Genomic DNA, 22114 nt, shown 5'->3' on the forward strand with positions numbered 1-22114 from the left:
GGGAGATATTTAGCTGCTTTTGCTTTGAGCAAATGGTATAATGTTTACCATGAGCTTGAAGATCTAGCTCAAATGGTGCTCATTGCACCTTTTTTAAAAGCTTTTTTTTTTTTATGAAATCAAAAGTTTGGTCAAGTTGGTGATGCATTTATTGGAAAAGCATCTTTCAATGAAAACCTTGGCAGGAAAAGTGAAAAGTTTGAAAGATCTGAAGGTGTAAGAAGATGCTGAGAGCATGTTTACTTACTAATGCATGGGATTGCATTAGCAGGTTGTTGTTTTTTTAACTTTTTTTTTTTCTCTCTACCATTAATGATTTTGTGAAATAGCTCAAACTATGGGTTGGGCCTAACATGACTGAGGTTGTGGTGTTGAAGGATCAGAAAGACAGACTTCTTTCAAAACTACACTTCTGTCCATACACGTTTCAATTCCAACATGACTAATGTTTCATCATCACACTTGTTTTGACCTCCAAATGTTCGTTCTTGTGCACAAATAAGGCCGGCTCTGTTCTGGGGACGACGGAGAAACCTCTGGAGATGATGGCGCAAAGTAAGGGTTCTACATAAAAATCTAAAAAACGATGGACAACTCTGACCGTCCTCTTCATGGGACTGTGTTGGTTAGACAGAGGTCAGAGGCTTCCTCAAATTCACTGCAACACAGACTGGGACAGGAGATCTGTCCTGCCAACAACTATCACTATCTACAATAACTCTTTGAAGAATTTGAATTAATATGAGCTACAACAACTTTTCATTTCTGTTTGGAATCAATAAAATATTTTTGAATTTGAACTTATGCTGTTGTAACAGACAGCAACTATATTAATAAATCAATGTTCAATCAGTCTCAACTTTTGGTGGAAGTGGAAATTTTATCAGCACTAGTAATCACATTAGATCTACTTACTAATTTAGGTAAATAGAGACAAACAAGATGAGACATTAACTCCATAAACTATTACTTAGAGAAAAGGTTTTCTGAATTAGAAATGAATGTTTAAAGATATATCAAAATAATTCTACATGTCTCTATCTCCACCAAAAAGGGGGTTTTTGCAACAGGACTATGATTTATAAAAAGAAGAGAGAGAACTGGGAATAGGGCCTTACTTGGGTCAGAAGAGATGATTTTTTTTTTCTTTTCTCTGGACCAAGTTTCATTTCTGCTCTGGCGTTCCACCACCCCCTGAAGGATATTGAGCAGCTTTAAAGTGACACCGTCAGGTCAGACGTTATTCAGAAAAAGGCGGGCTGTAGTGCTCTTGTCACCCAGACCTTCTTAATATCTTGACGTCTCCCCTCTTTTAATTGAAAACCAAATTATTAAAAGAATAATAAGGAAAATTGCTGGTGGAGCTAGACCTGCAGTCTCTCCAGCTGTTGCAAGAAAAATTAATACAAGAATCTTGCAGGAGTTAACATGGTTAAAGTGAACAGCGCAGCCAAATCGTTAATCCCAACCAAATCCTGACATGGTAATTAGTCCTTTTGGTTCTGATTCTTTTCGTGTCTGAGCCCATTCCTCAAAACCCAGGTGTCCTCTGGCAGCAGGTCCGTGGATGAGAGGACATGTCTCCAGGACCACCCAGCCAATCAGAGATGGAATTGCTTTATTTTATATATATATATATTTAAATATATATATAATGTTTTCCTACTACATTGTTTAAACTCCCAAAGGAAGAATGGAACGAAAACAAGGTGTCCTTGTTGAAAAATACTTCGTCCCTGACTGAAGCAGCCTCTCATGTGACTGTGGTCTCTAATACGTGGTCATTGTATTGAATAAAGGCTGCGTTCCAACGTGTAACGCATCACTCACTTTTTAAAGTTGGAGCTAGTCATTTGGAAATGCTAAAAATAATTTAATATTTATAGAACATATCGACATGTGTAAAAAGGGCTCCATCGTTGTAAAGCAGTCTCACCCTACAAAGTGGTTACTTTTACTCTACAGCTGCAGAAAATTCCTGCTAAGAAAATAGTTTAGTGGAATGTTAATCACCAAAACAACCCCATCTTTTATATCCTGAGCTCTCACACTAACAAGCGCACTCTGATTAATGATACGTAACTGCAGGCAGCCTCTTGCGAAAATGGGAATCATCCACTCTACTGGCTTCCTAAGCTCTCTCTGCACACACACACACACACACTGTAAGTTAGGGAGCTGTAATTTAATCTACAGAGTCAATAGAGACCAATAAACAGCTTTACAGCAGCTCGATACACTGACATTTAAAGAGTGACGGACAAAGGGAGGAAATCGTCTGTCTTCATAATCATACTGCTGTGGAAAGTCGAAGCCCACTCCTCTTGCGTGTGAAATCAATTTCACACTTACCGAGTCAGAAATTAAATCTAAAAGTGGCGACTCCAGCTTTAGCTGCTGACAAGTTTGGCAATAATGAGTGATTGTGCTCTGAAGGACAAACATTAATTTAAAAAAAAAGCGGTAGACTTGGTTATGACTTGGTTGCTGGAGCACTGTGGACAAAAGCACTAAAAACACTGAGTTACTCAATTATCATTAAGTAACAATTAAAGAGTTGGGTAAGAAGCTGATGACTTTTAGTTTTTACTTTTTCACTCTCCAAACATTCAATAATCATCACAATTATGACTCCAAGATGCTTCACCTGTATTTCAGGAATCTAAAGAACAGATGGAAGGATCTTGTTTTCAATATATTTTAAGGTGCAATCAAGCCACTCAATACAATCAGTGAGTGAGGCCAGAGTTAATGAACTCCCAGCACAATGCAGCAGATGAACACTAACTTTACTTTTTTCTAAAGCAGGTACTAATTCGGAAAAACTTTGCTGGTATTTCTTTTTTTTTTAACAAACAGTACTCTGGTGTCAATCAAGCTTTACTTACTGACCATTTTTCACACAGCCAAGTGTGACACAAGGTTCTTTATAGAGGCTGAACACGGACAGACATAAAACCTTGACAGACACGCATTGGAAATGATCAAACTAAGCAGTTTGACAGCCAAAACAAATAAGATGAAGCAATAATATGATAAATGAGAACTGTGTTTTTCCACAACTGCTGACAGTTCCTTTAACGTCACAAGATGAAGTAACACCAACCAACTTTACATTTATCCTGGACATGGCTGATGACTTGGTCAAGTTTACCTCAGATTGCCTTTAGCTTAACTTAAAAAGACTCACTGATAAGTTATGTTTTCTTCCAGGAAATCCTAGTCAAAATGTTGGAGTAATTATGGGCTGCAAAAAAAGAGACCAATGTTTAACAAGAAAGATAGAAAAGAAAGACAACTGAAATGTTATGAAATTATGAAAGAAAACTGAAGTAAAAAAACAGAAGATTACAAAAAAAACTACAATAAAAACAGATTTTATTACAATTAGAAGTGTTTGAAGTACAAAAACAACAACATGAAGCACAAAGAAGTCAGCTTTCCATAAATCACTCTGCAGCCTTGCAGTATTTGAACATAACCTTTAAAGGGTTAACCCCTGGGCTCTCTTTGCAAAGAGAGCCCAGGGGTTAACTCTCTTTACAAATCCCACACACATTTTGCCATGTCTTCACCAAATACAATTCGTCTACAGATGTAAGATTCACATCACCTCTTTAAAGTCCATTCAATTCATATAATAGAGCCAGTTTTTTTATTTCTACATTTGGATTTCAGAACAAAGAAAAAATAGTGACCTTTACAAAGAGAAAATTACTGTCATATATTGTATGAAAATACATTGAACGCATTATTAGCATCTTCGTCCAGAGTTATTCGGAGTCACTTTGGATAGCCTGAAGAGCCACATGTGACCTTTGACCTAGTACCATAACTTAGTATCATAAATGTGGTCCATTACAAATATTCTCATAAGGTTCCTTACTGTAATGTTGCTATATGTGCTGAATATAATATAATATATGTGCTTCTTTAATAAAATTATGCAACATGTTAAACATGATGTTTAAGAGATGCAGGGAATTAATTTTTTTTTACTATCTGCATATCGTTACTTCTGCTCCTGTGCATGCTGCATTAAATGAAAGTAATGTTAATGTGTTTCTGGGTTATTTCCTCTGTGCAGTCTGGAATATTAACTGACCAGGGAGAAGTAGCAGATAGGATCAGGCAAGATAAGAAAAACCAAACTCACTTTAGTAACATCCTGGATGTCTGAATGCATTATCTGAAATAATCTGGGCTGTGCTCTGGTCTTTGCCTGTTGCAGTCTTGTGAAGCTAATTTTGTTTCCACCTCATTTTCCACCGTCTGTTGTTATAGCTGCATTTATCAAGTGTTATAATAGTATGAATTACAGGTCAAGATACTATAAACTACATACATACATATTTAAGACTGGCTGACCCTGACACCAAAACTTTTCATCGTTTGTTTTTAGTTATAATAATAATAATTATTATTATTTTGTAGCTTTAAATTATTAGATCTCTGCTACAGTTCCTAAAAACAAATCTGTCCATTGTCAAAGGGAAAATGGAAGGGGCTCCGGCACCAATCACCACCCCCTCTGTACGTTCCTGGTCACTCAAGCTGTTCGATGAATGTTCGGGGGGAACAAATTCGTTGTAATGTGTCTTGTTCTTGCTCCTTTGCTTGAGACCAGTCAAACAAAGGAACAGCTCTAAAAGTATTTGGCGTCTGTTTACTAGGATCATGTTTAAGTTGAGAGGCTCTCCGCGTGCTTGCTGAACCGCGGTGTCGTAACTCTTAGAAAGCGCGCGCGTTGCTTCACGTTATGGTGCACTAACAAAGCGCGAAGTGCAGCAGACAGGTAGGTCCGGGAGAGAAAGACAAATAGGAGACCTGCTCTCTCTCTCTCTATCTCTCTCTCTCCCACTGCGGCTTCCACTGTGTTCACACCGACTTGTCTTAAGCGTCGATTTTGCTCCACGTTGTGATTCAGAAGAACTTCGAGGACGAAGAAATCGCACCCTCATGGATAGTTCTTGTTGAGGCTGTTCAGGGTAAGTTCTGCTTAGTGACTTATTCTTTTTTCTTGTAAAGAGGAAGTTGCCTGATTCTAAGACACAAAAGAAAACAATAACTCTAAAATAATTAATGCGTAAGTGTTGCCAGTGATGACTTGCATGTGGTTAAATATTAAGTGTTTTATGGGAGATTTTTTTTTCTTCTTTTTTTTTGGTGCGACAGACTCTTGTGAAAGCACTGGTCATATACAACACTTAGCGAAAGTATTAACACCCTTTGAACTTTCACATTGTCTCACATTAGAAGTATCAATGTCAATGAATGCTTTTGGGATTTCATGTGACGGAACACACAGTAGAGCCAATCCCCGGTAGGTTTTAGTTGTGCGATGCCCTTTATATTTATAGACAATGTATTAAACAGAGTTTTGTGAAATGGTCAAATCTTGGTCAGTTGTTTTATAACCTTACCCTACTTAAACTTTTCCACGACGTTCTCCCTTTTGACCTGTCTGCCTGGATTTACACAGAGACTAAACAGAATTTAATAACAGTGGATTTTATTTAGAAGTACAAGAGTAAAGGGGGCGTGTACAACTGACATACATTTTAGGTTTTGTGTGTGTGTGTGTGTGGGGGGACCTAACAAAGTTTTAGATTATTCTGTGTTGGCTTACCCAAAATCCCAACGACATATTTTAAATTTTGCGGTTAGAGTGTAAATTTAAAAAATATATATTCAAGGGTTATGCTGAACACTGGAACTTATTTGTGTTAGATGATGGCATTTTGTACAGAATAGTCTCTCTTAGTGAGAATCTCTAGTCTTAGGCAAAAGACAGTTCATTATTTAGCGAGCGCTACAAGTTCAGAAGTTAGACATGAAAGTGTAAAAACCTGAAAATGGAATGAAGCTTTAAAGGTCACAGTAAAATCAAGCCAAAAAATTACACAGTTATCTCAGGTAGTTCTCATGATGTTTTTGTTATTTATTTATTATTTTTACTACTTGACTGGTTGAAAGGTGACTCATATGCTTAAGCCACTTTCTAAAACTACAATAACACTACTGTGTACTTAGTGTGTACTAGTAAATTGACTTGCATAGCACTTTTCTAGCTATTTAAATTTCTAGCCAATTAAACCTGCAACTTGCCCACTGCAAGATGATTACCCTTCCCATTTAGCCACAATCCTCATAAATGACTAAAATGCAATGGAGGAAAAAAAAACAAAAAAACATCATGGAGATTATTAGGAACTTCCATAACCTTGACGAGTGACTTACTTCTATGTAGTGTTCACAACACAGCGATATTTCTGTGTAAGCCAGAAAGAATGCAGAGCAGAGAGCTACACGTAAATTTTAGTATTTTTATTAGGAATCTGGGAGAGTAATGGCACAAGTGAATAATAAAATTCGCAAGGATTCCAAGAGAGTGGTTATGGAATTTGAAATAGTCATCCTAAAATAACTAGATCTTTGAAAAACGTTTTATTCTATTTCTCCCATGTGAAATAATTTGATTATTTAGATATGTCTTACATTCTAAATGCTTTTAATGCATAAACACATTCAGACTGTAGTATATTTTTTGGGGTGTTTCATTGTAACAATAAGATGGGGTTTATTGAAGATAAGTTTTCACAATGCAAATTTTATAAGTGAGTAGTTTACATAGGCTAACATATATCAAGAACTTGGCAAGCACTGTGGGAAACATTGACATGCCAGCTATGATTTTATTGAAGATTGGTTTCTGTTTGGCAGTGATTGGGCTTCTTTGGGGGGTTTTGTCTGGGAGATGTGGATGAATATAATGCAGCTTTGGTTTGAAGGTACTAAATTACTGCAAGTGTGAGAAAAAGAATAGGGGCTATCCTAAAATGTGAGTAAATAGTCTTAAGTTATGTTCCTAAACCAAGCCCATTATGTAGATTTATAGTCTTCAATGAGGACTTAGAACAAAAGTTGGTTTAGTTCTCCAAGACTGTCTGTCAGACATGGATTGAGGAAGCAGTCAGAGTCAAAGTTAAAGAAAGTTTCTTTGTTTTTTCTTTTCGCACACGTTGCTTTCACATTTTTCTGCTGTCTCTGCAGCAGCCTCATGACAACATCAACCACACAGTATCTATCTGGAAGCCTGTTAAGCCTCTGATAAGCTGTGTGTCTGGCCTAATGTGTTTGTAGAAAAGCTACAGCAGCCCTCAGCAGCAGAAGTTGGGCAAAACATGTTTTTGCCGCTAGATTACATTCTGAACAATAATGATTAAGACAGAAAATAAAAACAAGATCCCAGAAAGATGATGGACAAAAATATTTGTGGACTATCAGCAAGCCAGTAACGTGTCCTATTATTGCTAGAGATTCACCAGTGAGCTGCAGAGCAAATCGATCAATTTTGCTTAAAACAAAAAATCTATTTATCAAGGTGTAAGAACTGAGTGTTTTCAGTGGGCCAGTGGATCAATCGATATCAGGTACTTTGATGCAATTTTTTAGAGTTTTTGTCCAATAAAATGGAGATATGCTTAAATAGCTAAATTCTTAATTTTCTGTTGGACCAAGGATAAATAAGTTTGTTGTTTGACATAATGGTTTCCACAAAACAGGTCAGTGCACTTGTAGATGGCACTTTCTTTAAAGAAGTAGTGCCTCAGGGTTATTCCTGTGAACCATTCACTCACCATGCAACAAACGTTAGACATCAGATTCTAAAGAATAAGTGTGTGTTCTCTGCTGATGAACACACCAGGGCCAAACCCACTGCACAGCATGACTGAACACATTTTAAATGTGCCGTAATTTAGAGAAGGGGAGCCAAACAATTTTGTGCATGTATACATGCAAAAATGTATAAAAGCTGTAAAAGTCCAAAGCAAACAGACTGATTTAAAAAAAAAATCCTAAAATGCAACCTTCTTGCAACTAAAATGCAGTTTCCGATGTAGTCCGGAAAATTATGGAATTTGATTTGATTCAGAAGATTCAGAGATTCAGAAGCATATTTTCTGAGTCTCTATTTATATTGGAAAAGGAAACTTGAGTTTTAAAATATATTTCAGTGTTTATTTAGATTTTTAATATCCTAAGGATACACGCCTGAGTCTCTGAAAAATAGAAAACTGAAATAAAACCGATCTCAGTTTGTACTCATCAGAAATAATTAGTGGAGTAGTCCTTGTACACACCACTGAGCGATAAGTCAACATTAGCGTGGTGCTGTTGCTATGATTCTGAGGTGTTAGTACTTTAGTTTTCATTCATGTTTCTGTTTTGATCATTTCATTATTGCTTATTCATTGTGTTAGTTCTCATTATTTGTGCTTTGAATTTGTTTCCTTAGATTAGTGTTTCTTTTTGTTTGCTATTTATGTCAGTTTCAGTTTTTCGCTTAAGTTTTGCTTTGTTTATCTTTCAGCCTTCCCACAGCCTACCAGTTGCTCCCCTTATCTGCTGTTTCCTATCCCTTCATTTCCATCTGTCCGCTGCTATGATCTGATTAGCTAAGTTCATTTCTTTGTCACTTCCACCACTCCTACAGCTTTTAAGCTCTTCAGCACATTTTTGTGCTTTGAATAGAGTCTTTACTTGTAGAAACAGCCCAAACACTGAAAAACAAAACAAAACAAAACAATAAAAACAGCTGTTTTCTGGCAAATAAGTAGAATGTTTTTTGGGGAACTGGAAAATGAGCCTTTTCAAAAAACCTCCCAATAAGTCCCAATCAGCTGTCACCTCCCCTTTTACCTAGCAACTTCAAGCCAAGCACAGCCGATTACATAGAGTACAATGGCTGCTGGACAAGATAAGTATTTTGTTGTTGACTTACCATCCAGAAAACACTTGCTGCATTCTTGTTAGGTATACAGGATACTCCACTTCCTTTGGTTTTGGATCTTAGGGTCAAAGATGTACAGCTGAGTGCAGCCATTTTCAGGTTTATGAAGTGAAAGTGTAAACATTGTATTAGGGGGCATGGAAAGCAGCAGCTTATTTGGATTTAAAGTGACAAGAGGTCCTTAAACAGACCAGTTTGGAAAGGAGCTCAAAATAGACAGAACTGATCAAAGTGAAATCTCATTATGCGAAAATTATTTTATGCAAAAACATTGTAATTGAACATGTTTTATATTGCCTACAGATCTATCCTAATATGTTCATATTTGCACTATGGTGCTTCTTTCCTTCTATGCCATGAGTTCTGCATCATACATAAGTATACTTAAATGTTTTATACTTAAATGTTTTAGAATGTTATTAAATCTGACAAAATTCAAGTCTTGGCAAATATGAAATTTTGAGAATGAAAAAAAAAATACTTCTTCTGATAATAATCTACGTCATATGTAAATAACAAGCTGATTTACTGTGTTTTTAAGCAAGACATGCTGAAAGGAGGCTTTGTTTTGGGTGCAGATTTAAATGTCCAAGCCATCCAATTAAATACAACCCCAAACATTTGCTTTATCTAAATCTTTCTTAAGACTGCTCGTTTTAAAAGAAACAATAGGCACCGTTTCCCATGTACGCTATGTCATTGAGCCCAAAATGAAAAATGTTTTAATATTTGAAAGACAAGTAGCACCTGGTTTTTTGTATCGATGCTTGTGCCCCATGTCAGTTAGAACTGATTTGGGCCGAGAAGCATGTCAACAAGTAATTAGGGTGAATTATAACAAATTAATCCATTTTCTCCCCAATCTCTGCAGGAAATGAGCTGAAATGATCACAATATCCTACTGAAAATGAACCAGAGGTGCAGAAGGTTGATTACCGCAGTAGAGGCATCATTGTGATCTGTCCACATGCTTTGATCCTTTGTAGGATCAGTTTATTATGCATACCTAGAAACCTGAAAGAAGTTTTCAGAAGCATGAGCTGCTGCTTGTTATTCTTTCCCTGTGGAATTAAGTATGTCCATGTTCCAACAATGACGAGCATGAACATGTTTGTTTTTTTTGTCAACAAGTTACCGTTGTTGAAGACATTTTGCAAATGTCTTCTAGGAATGTGTCGTATTCACCTTAATTCTTTGTGCATTTAAGAACTGGGTAAAGACAGGATTTAATGCACAATATTTGCATTCATCAAGGAAAATATTAACTTTTCATGCTTTTAAATTTAGTCCTTAACAGCGAAACAATTCATGCAGACTCTGAGTCCAACGAAAACAGGAAGAGCAGGTGTGCGACTTACTTGGACGTGATTCCTGACATTTTTGGCAAACCTAGGAATGGTTTTATTACTTTGATGACATTTGGTAAACAGTGTGCTCGTGTCAGCACCCCAGCCCTCCTCATCACCCGTCCGTCTATTTATGGAGCTGCTGATTCGTTTAAACTGTCTTGCATAAAGGCTACATGAGCTGCCCTCACCACTACCAGCAGAGTGTTCACTAGTCTAATCGGGGTGTCTGTTTTTCTGATTGAAACAAGAAGCGGAGGCATGTGCCGCATGCAGACGTGGGTCTGGTTTTATTTGCTTATTTGATTACTATAGTCATAAATTAGTCTTTTATGCATTTTCTAGTGTGTTTTTTGTACGTCAGCTTTATTCTAGATTAAGAAAAGACAGCACATGTATGCCAGGGAGTGCGTAGCAGTGTTGTTTAGTCAAGATTAATAGAAACAGAGGAAAGTCAGTAAAGGCAAAGACTTCCTGGCTTGCTCTCATGACCTTTTTGTTTTCCCCTTCTGGTCATTTACATTTCTGACTCTGTGAAATTACAGAGAAACAGAGTCTCTGAGCACAAGGTCGTCATTTTTGTGGCCTTACGTGTCTGTTTTTTAGTAGATAATGCATGATGCAACTGGTTAGAGGAAGGAGTGGCTGCTGAAGTATTGTACATCTGGTATGTTGGTTTTGGGCGAAGGTTTTACAAATTTAACATGTTTTGCTTCTAATGTACATTTGTTTTATAGTCTGACCACCTTCTCTGTTGGTTGTTCACACTTCTGCTGCAGATCTTGGAGATGTTTTTAATATTGTCCCACTTTCCAGTAGTCAAAGTTTGAAAGTCATGATTCTAACACAACCACATGCTTAGTAATCTAAACAGGACGAAGCACTGCATTTCCCACCCCGTTATGTTTAGTCTTCAATCTGCCGTATTTGTACTGACTTGCTTCTCCCACACTTGCAACTCTGGTTTAAAAATAAATGTGCGTCACTCGTAGCTGTGCCTGCAGGCAACTCTCAAAAGTGGACAGTATGCACTGGAGCAGCATGACTCCAGTAAGAGTATTTATAAGTGGATGGTAGGGGTCAACAGAGTTCAGGGAGAGGAAGCGACCCTGGCATTGATTTGTGATATTGCCCTCCAGACATGACTCTTGTGGATCCCTCACAATCCTGCATATTCCAGTGTTTTCATTTGCAGGTTTTGTTTTGTGTGGGTGAAAGAGCGGAAAACTCAATTAGCATATTAGAGCTTAACTTTGAATTTTAAATCCTGCGTTCGAGGCTGAAAGCAGTAATTATAACAGCACAGAAGCACAGAATAATGCTTTTTCATCCTTGATCAAATTAGCTACATGAGAACAGCACTCCTGCCGTGAATGTTTTCCATCCACTTTCTCAAAATAAGAGGAAAACTATCTTATTATCCATGAGAAAGCCAAAGCTATTTTTATGTGAAAGCGCATTATTTCGATGGAGTAGAAATGCTTTATTTAGCTGTCTAGATGATTATGGTTCACAAATCGGTACTTATTTTATATTAAGTTTAATCGTTCGGAATTGCTGTGCTTCAGACTAGTTATTTAAATTAGTTTATTATGGCTGCACATGTTTACACACTTCTTGCCGTTTTTTTATTGAAGTTTTTTCTGTTGTAGCTATTTTACGATACGGAATAGATGTCAGCACTAGGCGAGACAAGTTTATTTGCGTAGCTCATTTCAGCAACAAGAGAATTCAAAATGCTTTACAAAATGAAAACATTAAACATCAGATCAACAGACCTTAAATTAATTGGGATAAGATTCTAACTCTGCTTTAAATTTATCATGCGTACTTTATGCCAAATATTGAAATGCAAATGTTCACTCTAACCACAGCCATATAAATCGCTGAATTTCTTCCTGGAATGCTGCCTGATATCACAGCCTGTGCCGATAAGGCAGCCTCAGTCTCAGGATTGTTTTTGATTTTGCCTCGGTGATGGTAAAGTTGTCAAATGTAGATTTGGCCAAATCTACAGGCTAAAACTATTAAGCCTGAGAAGCACTGATTTTGCACTCCTCTACTTGTTCCAACTGTAATCTGTCATGAAAAGTGATTAAACCCTTCATGCTGACGCAAGGACTTATTACTGAACACAAAGCTGAATATTACTCTCCTCTGTGTTGTCCTATTGCATAATAAACATCTGCTAAATGACTGTACGTAGAAGTAAACAAGAAGTGAATGGTGGTGCATTTGGTACTTTGTGCTCAAGTGGGTCCATTTTTGCACATTAAGGGGCTGTTTAACCAAAGTTAAATATTAATATAGATTATAAAAATTAATTATGAACCTAAAAAGATAGAAAGTCATTGATTGTACCTTTTCTTAAAATCTGTCGCTCTGCTTAATGGTTTACAGAAAACACATGTAGAGAATTTTAAACCTGACCCCAAAAATGTTAATCATAGAGCAAAAACATAACAATCATATGTGGAACACAGATCACTTCTTTTGCACAGGTTTTGAGCAACATTTTAGTAGTTCGGCCCATCTTGAGACAATTTTACATCAATTTTATTTGTGTAGCACATTTCAGCAACGATGCACTTCCAAGGGCTTTACATCATACAGCCACCAACTACGAAACAAGCAATACAGATCACATTTTGTCAAATGTCATAATCAAAATCATCAGTACACATGTACATGTGCATCACTGAGTTTATGTAGACGTGAATAAATCCTGAGTTCCACCAATGCTCCGTCTTCCTTGCATTATTCCGCCAACAGAGACGTACATTTGAAACAATCGACTGAATTGACAGAGTAGCGTAGAGCTCACATTAGAAGAGGGAAGTATCCCCACAAAATGCAATCAGCTCTGCCTTTTCCTGTGTACATTGTCCGTATTTAGGAGCCAGTTCAACCTATTGTCCAGATGTAGATCCAGGTATCTGTATGTGCTGAGTACATACGTCATTACTATTTATGGTAATTGACTGGAAGGGAAGTGCTACCCTGCAAAGGTTTAGTACTATATCCTTTGTTTTACTGGTATTGAACTGGAGTTTATTTCTCCTGCGTCATGCCACAAAGTCCCCCACTAGACTTCTGTACGCCCCCCCCCCCACCTGCTCTCCCTCCTTTTATACATGACACACTTGCAGCATTGCCAGAGAAATTCTGTATGTGTATCAGAGTTGTAGTTGAAATTGGTGGTGGACAGGGCGAAAGCACATTGCCCAGAGGAACAACTGTACTGGTGTTTAGTGTAGTGCACCTACAACCCTCCATCGTAATGAACTCTCGCATTGCAGATGTACAACAAAAGTTCTCCCAGTTCTGCAGCACATTCCTTTTAACACCCTGGAGCACACCCAGTCTGGATCTGTAGCCTTCCTGGGTTTAAGTCGTCTCAGGAAGGGCCTAGAAAAACTGAAACATCCCAACATAAATCAAACACGCTGCAGATTTCAGAAACACCCATAATACATGAACATTCTGCTAAGGGCAGACTGGGTCATCACACAGAAATAACACAGTGCCGTCACTGGCAGTGTAACATGAGTTTATGTCCTGTATTTGTTTTCCTCCAGTCAATGTCTCCATTTGAATACATGTGAAGCTTACTATAAACATTGGCAAAAGAAACCAAACAAACAGCAGATTACATCTTGTTTGTTTTACACGTTCCTTTCAAAACACAAAGAACCCTCCACAGATACTGACACAGGTAGAAACAATGTGTTAAAATCCTTAAAATAAACCATTATTATGGAGACCTGGTGATCCTACTAGACTTCTCTTTGCAGAAGTTCGCTAAGTGAGATGTGGAGATTTTTTGTTTTTTGGGTGGTTGGATAAACTTTGGTCTTCCAGCCTCGTCACATGATTTGGCTTATAAGCATTAAGAGAAGCTTATTTCAGAGATGGTCTATTGAAAAATTTTGATAAAAATGGAACAAGTCTTAATGCAAATTACGCACTTTTTAATCATACTTTTTGAAATCCTGCCACTCCAATATTTTTTTTTAAATCATTTTAAGGGCTAAAAAATACATAATGTAAAATAGCGATTCTTTAATGTAAAAAATGCATTCATCCTGTAAATGTTGAGATTGCCAGTAAATCTAATGTCATCTACATATACATATTTTGTTCAAAAATAGTAACTTATTTATTTTTTTTTTATGAGGTTGCTTTCTCTGGTGAATACTCAAATCAAATTGAGATTTAGATTATGCTGTTGCAAGTTAAGGTTAATTTCAAACATCTTATTAAAAGTTTTTACACGTATAAATACTGAGACCAGGACCTTTTTCACAAAGGTGATTTGGCTGAGGAAGGTGGCAACGCAAATGCAAAACAGTAACAAAGCAAATGTTTAAATGTATACAATTTAAACATGAATAATTTTACAATCCTTAGGGATGTCCATAATTGTAGCATGTGCTGTAAATTGAAATAGCGAGGACATTCGAATCATAGAGCAAACATAAAAATCTATGTCATCCTTTTATGTTGTTAAAGGGATGAGATAACATCTCTTAGTTGTAATTTTAAAACAGAATCTCTCAATTTCAAATCACTTTTCAGCTCCTCATAATTCTCCACCTTTAATAATGAATGAGGAAGATAAGCATCGCCTTGTGCCTTTTCCAGTCAATGAATCTCCATTGATATTTAACCGTCATTTGTTGGAATAATTGTTGGAAATCCTGCTGGACTCAGAATGCTTTTCATTCTTGTTTTCCAAGTCCATGCAGATCAAATGATTTCCTTTCATTGTACTTAACATGCCTGACCTAGTGGTAACCTTTTCTTTGGAAAGGAGGACAATACATCGGGTGTTAAGTCTGTGCTTGACCACTTTTGTTTCACAAACAGAAGGGGGGACATTTACAGTAAATGCAGTTTGATCAGGAGCAGATTTGCATGTTAACACTCGTCAAAAGGAGAGATATTTTAATCTCCAGTGTATTAGTAGAAATGTATTCACTTTTCAATCCAAATTTGTCTCCTATTTTTTCTACGTAACAATTCATTGATGTGACAATTCATGGTCTACTGGCACACTTCTTCTTGCCTCTTCCTGCGTTGCCAGAAAACCTGAAGTCAGACGTCACTGATTCCCGCACCCACTCAGAGGGATGGGCCCTGAGGAACCCACGACCTCTTGAAAAAATGTTAAAACACACAAACGCAGGGAGTTTTTAAAATGTCTAACTTGTCCTTACAAATTCCATGTTGTGAAATGGCATGAGTAATGCTTTTATGGAGTTAGCAGCTTAAGTAAATCACTTGCTCAACTCCTTGCTTCCCTGAAAGACTTGGATGTGTCTGATGTTGGAGGGGTTTCATTATTTAGGATTGTTTCATTAATTCCTTTCTGTTCCAGACTCTGTGAGGTCTGAGGAGGAGTCTAGACAGACTGTTGTGGTTTTTATTTCAAGAGTTTTGACACAAGTTAAGGTATCATATTTTATACACCCAGGCTTTTAGGTTTACTTGATTTAGTTTTTTCTATTGGCAATTAGAGCTTGCAAATACCTCTTATAATTCAATGACAATCACAAAGTTAAGTGTGTTTTAGGTTCCAGATACAAACACACAGTGTATAATTGCTAATTGGAAGGATAATAATAATAATAATAATAATAATAATAATAATAATAATAATAATAACAATAACAATAATAATAATAATAATAATAATAATAATAATAATAATAATAATGTTTCTTTCAAAATCTCATAAAAATAAAAGCCAAAAAAGTGTAATGTGCTTGGAAAAAGCCACTCTGGGCTTTTTTTTTTTTTTTTTTTTTGAAGAACCACCTTTTGCTGCAGTTAGGGTTTCAAGTCTTTCAGAGTGTTAACGTGTTTACCAGTGTTGCAGATCTTTGGAGTAAAAATGTATAATATGTTAATAATGAGGCATGTGTGGTACACAATGGATTTAGTCTGTTTATTTTATTGGATTGGATTTTAATACCAAAGTTGATAAATTAGAATCATGCACTTCATTTTCATCTTTTAAGGCCCTAGGAGAAAGACATAGCATGCAAGTTAATCGAGCACGTTTAGCTCACCTTTTCAACTCATTTTGTTCATAAACCACTTCGAGCAGTCGTTCAGATATGGTTAGAGCTTGCTTTAGTTTGCGCTATATTCTTTATCGTCAATGTAGATATTGTCTGCCCTCTGGTGGAGTGTTCCTGTATCTTGAATATGGAGGAGTCATCTGACCTCAGAGGAACTTTAAATGAATCAGTTCATAAAGAGTTTGTTGTTTGTTGTTGTAGAGGAACACAGAGCACTGATCTGTTGTATAAAAGTAAATATCAACTCTGATTTTAACATTTCACCCCATGCCTGTCTTGCAGGATGTGAAGATGCAACATTTTCTTAACTCCCCCCCTACTGAGTCGCTAATCTCAAGAGCGATCCCTTCGGACTTACTCTCCACCCATTTAGAATCAGAACCAAACGGCACACATATCTCTGTCGGCAGCTTCAGCAACGCCTCCTTACGCTGCACATATAAGGAAGACTTTAAGAAGATCTTACTCCCTGCGGTGTACATTGTCGTTTTTGTGCTTGGCATTCCTCTCAACGCCGTCGTCATACTGAAGATATGGAGGACGAGGCCCCACATCTCCCGGAACAATATCTACATGCTCAACTTGGCCATAGCTGACTTTCTGTATGTGACGTCACTTCCTTTACTCATCTACAACTACGCCAGCCATGACTACTGGCCCTTTGGGGAGTTGGCCTGTAAACTGGTCAGGTTTCAGTTCTACAGGTACCTGCTGCATTTTGGTTAATTTTCACTCTATATAGAGACTTGTTGTGGTCTTACTTGTGGTTGATCTGTATTAAGTTACTAAATACTAAGTAGTTGAGAATATGTATATTGTGGTACTGTGTTAAAGAGATAAAAGTGCTCATTTTCTCTATCAGTCTATGAAACATAACTGGGCAGTACATTGTTGGGCACATTTATTTGTACCACGATAGATAGATAGATAGATAGATAGATAGATAGATAGATAGATAGATAGATAGATAGATAGATAGATAGATAGATAGATAGATAGATAGATAGATAGATAGATAGATAGATAGATAGATAGATAGATAGATAGATAGATAGATAGCAGACTCAGAGTCCAATTTACATAAAAAAGATAACAAATACAATAAAAGAATAAAAAGTACAATGAAACTCAGCATGAAAAAAAATTCTGTGTTAAATAAATGTAAAAACTAATTGCTTTTAGCAAAATCTCCTGCTAATACTTTGTAAAAAAAAAAAAGAAAAAAAATAAGACAACTGGGAAGCTTCTCCTAGAGGAGGAGGAGATTTTGCTAAAACCAATTAGTTTCTACCAAACCACATATTAATTCCTTATAAGTCATTAGTCATTTATTTTGATGCGCAGTCCAATGATACTGACATCTTTGTTCTCCTATTTCAGTAATCTGCATGGCAGCATCCTCTTCCTCACCTGCATCAGTGTGAATCGCTACATTGGGATTTGCCACCCCTTCGCTGTGTGGCTCAAAGAAGGCGGCCGAAGGATGGCGTGGGGAATCTGCGCAGGGGTGTGGGTGGTGGTCCTCTTCCTTTGTGCACCAACTTTTACCTTTGCTGCGACAGGAATCCAGCGCAACCGCACTGTGTGTTATGATCTGAGCACGCCGAAGCGCTCGGTGGATTACTATCCCTACGGCATGGCTCTGACCTTCCTCGGCTTCTTGCTTCCCTTTCTGGGTGTGATGGTCTGCTACTGCCGGATGGCCCACATCCTCTGCCGCCCCGTGTCCTACCATGGGGTCTCGGTAGCCACGGGGGAGAAACGAGACAGGGCTGTGAGGATGATCCTTGTGGTGGCGGCCGTGTTCTGTGTAAGCTTTCTGCCCTTCCACCTGACTAAAACTATGTACCTGGTGGTGCGTACTTTGCCCAGTGCCCCCTGTGAGATGAGGAACTTGTTTGCGATCATCTATAAGAGCACAAGGCCATTTGCCAGCATGAACAGTTTCCTGGACCCTATATTGTTCTACTTCACCCAACCGCGATACCGCAAGAGCACTAAGAGGTTTATGCGCAAAGTGACCACCCTCAGGGACAAGGGAACCTCAGTGTGAGCATTTGACTACGTCTGTCATTATCTGTTCTTTCTCCATTTTAAGTAAGAAAGTCCTTGAAGACTGAAATGAATGGAATCCAGTCAAATTCTCAGCTACAACCAACGAGACTTGGGGTGTGTTCCTGATTTTCAAATGAAGAGACTGTAACCTGTAACTGATCAGCGTTAAACACACACAAAAAAAATGACTAAGTGGTTAGTTTGTCATTGCACTTGCTGTAGTAATACAGATTGAAATTTGAAAAGTCTTTTTTCTTTACAACTTAAATCACCTTTTTTTTTTTCATTTTCATATGAAGATCTTTTTACATTTGTTCAGCATAAAAATATGTTAAAAATATGTTAAAGCTGTAAAGCGTGTTGTTTCATGTTTTCACCACTGGAGGTCGTGTGTGCTCCACTGCACCCAAACACTGGCTCTGCATTGAACGTAATCAATATGATTTATTCAGCATGAATCACATTATCTGCACTGCAGTTAATTATGAACCAGTTGCAACCAAAGTCCAGCTCGTAGTGCACTAACTTTGGCAGTTTGGACGCCGTTTTATTGAAAGTACATTGTAATGTTGGAGGTGACATTAATGCGTCACATATACTGTTAATCTAGCAAAGAGCTTTTTCAGAAGTAACAAAATGGTGAATTATGGGCCTAAATGCAAGGCCTATAGTAAGGCTAACCTTTCTGCTTCTAAGGAGTCTGGAAGAAAGTCGTACCTCTGCACAAATGCATATTTACCCCCAAACTTATCAACTTAAAGGAAGTATGATATAGCTTTGAAAATGCTTCTGTTAAATATGTTTTGTAGGAAGTCTTATTTGTTCCCTCAACGAATGAAATTTCTAAAAAATTACCTTGGATTTTTGAATGTTTCCTTATCTGAAATTATCTTGGGATTAAATGATGAAATCATTTGAAGGATTTTTTTCCCACATCTTTACCAGGGCTGTCTTTCAATGCATATGGTTCTGTGTTACTAAGAGTTCTTTACTCTACTAGAGGTAGTCGAGAGAAGTATTGCACTGCTTGGCATCGCACCGTTTTAATAGCTCTCACTGGATACAGTTTAAAATCCAAACTACATTTGCGTATAAAATTGTTCAATTTTCATGGTAAATTCCCATCATGCAGCATATTACAATTTGTTTTTGCTTATGCTGTGTGACTTTGATTGTGATTGTAGTCTTTGTATTCTTTTATGGTATTATGTGTTTTTCTTACGCTGTTTTGTTTGAAAATGCCATTGTAACTGCAGAAACTGTGAATCTGTGTGTCTCAAAGAACAGTATAAAATCAATGCAAACAATACGTTTGCTGCACTTACATTTTCACAACATTATTTGTTGTTTGTTTTTCTGAAAACTCACTGTTTTAAGAATCACATTAACGAGATAATAATGTGGTAATACTTCAGCTTCATTGTTTGCTTTCTGTGTTTAGCTGAGAGGATAATAAAGCTCCAGCTGACTTAGTGTTTGTAAATATGTGTTACACTGAATGTGAAATTCATGCAATTCATATGCATAAACATTTAAGACACAAATATGAAGTAATGTGCTTGAAGCCTTGCGTTTGGACAAAGTGTATTTTCAGTTATTAAATTATATAACTTAAAAAGTGCCCCCTTCCACACTCTAAATATGAGGGTTTATCATGTGTTTGATGTGATGTTGGAAACTTATTAAATTCTGTACAAGTGCCGATTGTGGCTGTTCGTAGTGTTTTCAAAAGTGTAGGAGATTTTAATTTTTAGAAATACTGTAACATGTCAAAAAAAAAAGCTCTGTGTCAAAAATGTCTCTGTTGTAAATATTTTATTTTCTTAGACTCATAGTTTTCTGTGAATTTTTTTTTTAACAGTATTGCCATGATTCGAAATAACTTGTAACAGGAGCAGCTGAAAAAGCAAATAAAAGCAGGTGGAAACTACATAACTTCTGTGGACTGTGGTTTAAAATGCTTCCATTACAGGCATGTATCTCATTTATTTGAATTTGAATGATTATACGAAACCTGAATTAGTTTCAACAATTATGTACGTGCAAGTTGGGTTTATTTTATTTATTTTTTTTTAAGTTTTTCATAAGTTTCTCCAAGCCTCTCTGGCTTTTAGTCAAATAGTATTTGGGGTCCAATGTATTTATTCAAAACATATGTAAAATGTCAGTCTTTATTGATTGGAAGACTCTCACGCATTGTGAGTGCTTGTCCTGACAGGGTAAAATGGTGTCTATCTCCAGCAGTCAGGGGAGGACATCCTGTACAGGTCACCAGTCCATCACGGAGAATTACAGAACAAACAAACTCACTAAATCATAAGGGCAAATTATAGTAGCCAAATAGCCTAAAGGTTTTTTTGTTTTTTTTTGACTGTGAGCAGACGCCTGAGTACCTGGAGAGAACTCGTACCAGAATGGGGAAAGCATGCAAAAAGAATCGAGGTTAGAATTCAAACTCAGGTCTTTCTTGCTATCGAGCAAACCACTCACATTAAACTCAAAGACTCGTTCAACTAATTGTTGTTTTTAAGAATCATTTAAGTTACTTGTATAAAAACCTCATTCTTGGGGGGTGGGGGGATCTATTCACATTTTTTTTCTGCCTACTTCAAGTTTTTTTTTTCTATCCTGTTGGCTCTGGTATGCAGACTCGGTGTTGTTAAAAGGCTGGTGTTTTAGCTTTCACTTTAAAACAGTAAAGAACATTTAGCAGTTTAGCAAATTACAACCCGAATTCAGCAGGAGTCCTTTTAAACCAGCATGCAGTGTCCTCCAACTCAGACCTGAAGGTGTAGGGAACCCACCGGTGGGGGGCGCTGCAGTAACAAACCCCCTCTTTGCTTTGTGAGAGACTGGAGCACAGAATTCCCCTCTGGAACAAAAGGACCTGTTAAGCAGACAGCCACATGGGAAGCACCACAGAGAGGTTATTGTGCAGGAATGAAAACTTTTATCTTTACACCCCTCAGCCCTCCAACACCCCTTCCTACAAATGCTGACACGCTGCTTCTGGAGCTCCTTACTGTGCCAAAGCTGTAGTAAAGTATGCAATGCAATTTTTTTTCTTTCTTTCTAGCACAACGCTAGAAAGAAAGTCAGAATAATGGTAGAAATCTGTTTTGTTTTATAGTGGCTGCTTATTTGAGAACTTTTCCCACCCCCCTGTTCTGACAGTGCTGTTGTGTTTTTCACAAGGGAAGAGGCTATAATTACATCCAGTTAGTCCACTGTATCTCCCCTCTATCAACAAGGGGGGCGGGGGGAGCTTTTCCTCTCAGTTCCCCAGGGGGGTTATGACAGCCCCTATACCCCCTTAGTCCCGCCCACCCCCTCTGCCCTATCTCAAGCATTAACATGCACACGCAAAAACACAACATAAGTCACGGAAAAGCAAATGATGCCAAACTAAGGAATCCACAAACAGTTTTGGGGGAGTTCAGCGTGGTCGGTGTGCTGGGCCCGTGCAGGAGGATGTGCGCAGATTTACAAACAGTAGGAATAACAATGGAAAAGTTGTGTTTGTGAGGAGGTTGGCTGGGGAAGTTTTTGGCCAAAAAACCCCAGTTTCGCCTTTCTTTCTTGCACGGATTCGGTTTCGGCATTCGATCAAATATGTAAGTTTTTGATCAAGAGGTCTGCCCTCACCTTTCCCTCCCCCCCCCACTGCCTAGTCGTTTTATACATCAAGGAGCCGCTTGGTGTTTTACAAACGGCTTAAATGCAAAAGTGGTTGTTGTTTGGTGTTGGTTGAACTGTAAGAAGAGGGGAGAGAAGAGGAATGGAGCAACAACTAGAAAAGGAGCTTTGAAGTGTAACAAAGAAAAGACATGAAC

General features: G+C 37.6%; 1 protein-coding gene across 1 annotated transcript; it reads left to right on the forward strand.

The window, feature by feature from the left end:
• Positions 1 to 4457: 4457 nt before the first annotated feature.
• On the forward strand, positions 4458 to 22105 carry p2ry6 (pyrimidinergic receptor P2Y6). Its single transcript, XM_014992996.2, has 3 exons — positions 4458 to 4988; positions 16509 to 16930; positions 17607 to 22105. Exons 2-3 carry the CDS (start codon positions 16518 to 16520, stop codon positions 18277 to 18279), a joined length of 1086 nt encoding a protein of 361 aa, XP_014848482.2. The 5' UTR covers positions 4458 to 4988; positions 16509 to 16517; the 3' UTR covers positions 18280 to 22105.
• The last annotated feature ends 9 nt before the right edge of the window (positions 22106 to 22114 follow it).

The sequence above is a fragment of the Poecilia mexicana genome, unplaced genomic scaffold (genome assembly GCF_051168715.1).
Source record: "Poecilia mexicana isolate PSO_F unplaced genomic scaffold, ASM5116871v1 scaffold_13, whole genome shotgun sequence".
Lineage (NCBI taxonomy): Eukaryota > Metazoa > Chordata > Actinopteri > Cyprinodontiformes > Poeciliidae > Poecilia > Poecilia mexicana.

What these genes read in the sequence shown, in the direction of transcription:
- p2ry6 (XM_014992996.2), top strand. Translation starts at nt 16,518, where the DNA reads ATGCAACATTTTCTTAACTCCCCCCCTACTGAGTCGCTAATCTCAAGA. An exon ending in GTCAGGTTTCAGTTCTACAG is followed by an intron (nt 16,931 to 17,606) that starts GTACCTGCTGCA and finishes CTCCTATTTCAG; the next exon opens with TAATCTGCATGGCAGCATCC.